This window comes from Prenolepis imparis, unplaced genomic scaffold, assembly GCF_030444845.1.
Source record: "Prenolepis imparis isolate NDT839.2.m4 unplaced genomic scaffold, iyPreImpa1.0 SCAF_325, whole genome shotgun sequence".
Taxonomy (NCBI): Eukaryota; Metazoa; Arthropoda; class Insecta; order Hymenoptera; family Formicidae; genus Prenolepis; species Prenolepis imparis.
Window position 1 is genome coordinate 31,004 of NW_028141483.1, and position 3,771 is coordinate 34,774.

Consider the following 3,771-nt stretch of genomic DNA (forward strand, 5'->3'; position numbering starts at 1 on the left):
AAGTACGTAATATTATCAATTACTTAATAGAACAAATACTTAATAGAAATTTTATATTATCAAAATGAGTATTGACCATCTTTCCTGACTTTTAGGGAAAAAATGGCCATAGTATTATAAAACAGTTGACCGCATACATATATATTTGATGTTAAAGTAATAAAAAAAACTTATAATTTTACATATTTACTTTTTTATTTTTATACATTGAACATATAAACTTTAATATATTTTTTAATATAAAATAAAACTTTTATAAAAAAAAATTAAATTTTAATAAAAATATAATCTTTTGGATAGTTTTTTTTAACAAAAAATAATCTTAAAACAGAACAGAAGTAAAATTTTATACGTAAATAAACAAAATACATAATAATTTGATAATGTATGTTTTAATAATAAAAATGAACCATCTTATCCAAATTAAAATAAAGATGACCAAAGTATTTATAAAAAAATAGTAAAAACGAAAATAAAAATTATGAATTACATTATAATTTATATATTATTGAATGATTTTATATATTTTACTGACGAATAGCAAGTGAGAAAACGATGCATGTCTTTTTTTATATTACTCTACTACTAGTAGAATCGTTATCGTGATATTCAGCAACAAAATATATATCATATACACTTTATTATGATAATACTAATATACAAAGTCAAATCAAGCGTTAATGATTTCTTAATTCTTATTGATATTGAATTCGAATATCATAATGACAATCGTAATAGCAATATAAAAGAAATCATTCTTTACACAGTATGCTATCTGAATTAACGCATATTTATAATTATGCCTTCCAATTGTAGGATAGAAACATACTTATAGATAACGATTTAATTATATTGTTAACAGCTGAGAAAATGACTGTTTTATTTCTTGTTTTTATATTGTTAGTACGTTATTATGATATATTGTTAGTACGTTATTATGATATATTGTTAGTACGTTATTATGATTCGAATTTGATTTAGGTAAGAATCAAGAAATGATGAGCACCTACTTTAAGTTCTATTTAGTATATTAATTAATATTCATAATAAAGTGTATATTATATGTATTCTGTTGTTTTAGCCTTAACATCTTTGTTAATTGAAAAGAAGCAAAAAGAAGAAAAAACAGATTTATTTTGTGTATGCTCTGTAAAAGAAAATCTGAAAAAATTATCAGAGATGAGAAATCAAGTTGCAATAATATTATAATACACACTTATATTATTTAAAGGATTTTAGATTTTTAACTAAAGACGAGAAAATGCTTAAATTTCTGAAAATACTTTAATCTTAATCGTTTATCATGTAAAATTGTATTACAAAATCTTAGAAAGCATAGTTTAAAATAATTTATATATATCATAATTTTATTTTATTCAACAAATTTTTTCATATTACATTATGTAATTAATTGAGAATGTTATACTATATATATTAATATTGATTGATAACAATGTGGAATATTTTATATAAGAATATAATACACATTTTGTCTAATATATCCCCGTACATTGTATATCTTTATAATAAAAAACTCCGCTTCTCAATTTTGACTTTTAGGGGCCCAGCAGGAGTGAGTAGAACTTCACTCTTTAATTTAATCTTATTGATAGTAATACTTTTATCCACTTTAAATACAAATGTTCGTATCAAAGTAGCTAGTATAACTTTCATAGAAATCATCGCATACTTTATACCTGAAAGAATTTGTGATAGATGTAAAATAAATTTTATAATTCACTTATAATAATTTATTGATTATACCTACCTATGCAATTTCTTGACCCGATACTAAAAGGTAAATAATTATCCGAACCGGAATTTCTTAATCTTTCTGGAAGAAATCTATCCGGATCAAACATTAATGGATTTGGCCAATATTTTTCATTTCGGTGCATCGTTGACAGTGATAGGACAACATCAGCACCTTTCGGCAAAATAATTTCTCCTATAAAACACAAATATCTTTATGCAATTAGGCGTTATTAATGTAATAATATAGAATAGCACAATAGAGTCCAGATTAATCTACAAAACAAACGTATGTGGTCTACAAAATGATATTTCTTGTCAGAAACTGTAATGACATTTTTATTAAATTCTCTTAATTCATTTTTTTTGCTATATCTTTAAATTATTTTTTATTTTGGTATTAAATAAATTGTTTTTTTTTTAAATACTCAAATAATAAATACTCAACTAATGTTTGTGCTAAATATCTCTTTAAAATTGGAAGTAAGATTCACACTATCTAGGTTTTGATTTGCTTGTAATTCACCATTAGGAAAAATTGATAAAAAAATGTAGTTCAGTTTACTAAATGCACCTGTTGTTTCTTTTTGTTTAATTATATTGATTTAATTACGAGAAAGTCGCGACTTTTAATAAATAATATATTGCAAATTATACACGAATTGTGTGCGTGTGCATGCGTTCGTGTGCGGGCGTGTGGGCGCGCGTGCGCGTGTGTGTGTGTTGTGTTTTTATGTGGGGGGGATGACATACCAAATCACCGACATTTTACCCCAAAAATTTTTTGTTTAATTTTTTTTCAATTTTTGTATGTATATAAAGTAGCTTCCATGAATTTTTTTAGATTTTCATATCTATCAATTTCCGAAAAAAAAAGTAAATTCCAAAATCATAAAAAATTTAAATTATTGGAATTTTTTATCTGACTTAAAACTTCGAAATGAGTGCCTATTAATTTTATAAATACTTGTTTTTTAAATCGGAACAGTATTAAAATATCAAATAACGTGCGATTTTAAAAGAAATTTACAAAAATAATCTTAACAAATCGAATATATTTAAATTCCTTTTTTGCCAATAATTAAAAAATTTAGTTTTAAGTCTAAAATATTATAAATTGTTATGAAAAAAACTGACATTTATTGAAGAAAAACATAATTTCGTTTAAAATTGACTAACACATTATTAAATATTATTAAATTTTCTTTTCTTAATTTATTTAATATTTTTTTCGAAAAATACATTCAAAACAAAAAAATTACCACTTTTTTAATGACAATATTTTTATTTTTTTTCAAGTTATATGTACTTAGATTTTTTAAAATCAACTTTTTAAGAAAATTTATATAACACGTATATCGATAAAGATAAAAATCTGAAAAAAATTCATGGAAACTACTTTCAATAGATACAAAAACATAACAAAATTGAAGCTAATCAAAAATGGTCGGGAAAAAAATGTTGATTTGGTATAGAATGCCCCATATAGATATATATTTGTAAACAAACCCATTCTTAAATCTTCCGTTAGTTGTCGTGCGATTACAGGCACTGAAGGAAATAATCGTGTCGTTTCCTTAATAACGCAATCCAAAAATTCCATATGCTGTAGGTCCTCATATTTAATTGGTGCAGACCTGGGATTTTCCACGCCGTAAAGTCTCAACAATTCCTTATATGCCTTTTCCTTTTATGAAAATGAATGTTAATAAATAAACGCAATAAATAGGGGGTTCACAAAACAAAAACATGAAATTATATCTTTTAATTTGTGTGTGTGTGTGTGTGTGACGAGATTAAAAAATATTTCAAGTATAATTTATTTGAAGAAATTAAATGAGCTATCATATATGATATAAGAATAATTGTATATCCAACATTTTTTTTTTGTAAAAAATAATTTTGGTCATATATTTACGAATTTACTTTAATAAAAGACTAAAAAATGTTTGTTTACAACATTTTTCTGATTAAAATATTAAGATCCAAAATTACTGTACACTTTATACCAATAAGTGA

General features: G+C 23.5%; 1 protein-coding gene across 1 annotated transcript; it reads right to left on the reverse strand.

Annotated features, from left to right (window-relative positions):
• Window positions 1–1,265: 1,265 nt before the first annotated feature.
• LOC145948294 (cytochrome P450 4p1-like) lies at window positions 1,266–3,536 on the reverse strand. Its single transcript, XM_083058017.1, has 3 exons — window positions 3,262–3,536; window positions 1,769–1,948; window positions 1,266–1,697 (listed from the first exon to the last, which is right to left on the reverse strand). The coding sequence occupies exons 1-3, from the start codon at window positions 3,353–3,355 to the stop codon at window positions 1,522–1,524; spliced, it is 450 nt and encodes a 149-aa protein (XP_082914143.1). The 5' UTR covers window positions 3,356–3,536; the 3' UTR covers window positions 1,266–1,521.
• Between the last annotated feature and the right edge of the window lie 235 nt (window positions 3,537–3,771).